Source organism: Penaeus monodon, chromosome 15 (assembly GCF_015228065.2).
Source record: "Penaeus monodon isolate SGIC_2016 chromosome 15, NSTDA_Pmon_1, whole genome shotgun sequence".
Classification (NCBI taxonomy): Eukaryota; Metazoa; Arthropoda; class Malacostraca; order Decapoda; family Penaeidae; genus Penaeus; species Penaeus monodon.
This window is the reverse complement of record NC_051400.1, coordinates 38,242,102-38,242,534: the sequence shown is the minus strand read 5'-3', so window position 1 is coordinate 38,242,534 and position 433 is coordinate 38,242,102. Positions and strand designations below refer to the sequence as shown.

The window sequence follows — 433 nt, the reverse complement described above, 5'->3', positions numbered from 1 at the left end:
CCGCCCCGAACACAGGGCCCAGGTAACGGTAAACATCAGGTCACCTTAACGAGTGTGGTGATCCGGTCCTTGCTGGCCCGCGCCTGTTTCTGCGCCTGTGCACGGAGAGTCGCCACAGACCGCTCCAGCATTTCCCTCTGGCGCAGCAGTTCCGGCACCGCTTCCTCGCCCATTGAATCGGCCTGGAATGAAGTGGGGAGTTACGTGTGTTATTGGGAACTTTTATTCGTGTTGCATGAGTAAGAGTTGTCGAGGATTTTCAGTTTAGAGAGCCATTGGATTTTTTTTATTAACTTTTTTATGTGCTATGGAAATGATGAATTTTTAATTCATTATGTGATATTGGTATATATTAACGTTGGTGGAAAAGGAGCGAAAATGGAAAAAAAAATATATAAATTTTCTGACAAGAAAAAAATATTAAGATGACGTA

The 433-nt window shown here is 43.9% G+C and overlaps 1 protein-coding gene across 1 annotated transcript in view; it reads right to left on the bottom strand.

The window, feature by feature from the left end:
• LOC119582357 (cilia- and flagella-associated protein 57-like) overlaps positions 1-433 on the bottom strand; it is a 16,334-nt gene that overhangs the window by 2,102 nt on the left and 13,799 nt on the right. Inside the window, exon 20 of the mRNA XM_037930572.1 lies at positions 45-182. Coding sequence (XP_037786500.1) covers positions 45-182 — 138 coding nt within the window. The remainder of the gene's footprint in view (positions 1-44; positions 183-433) is intronic.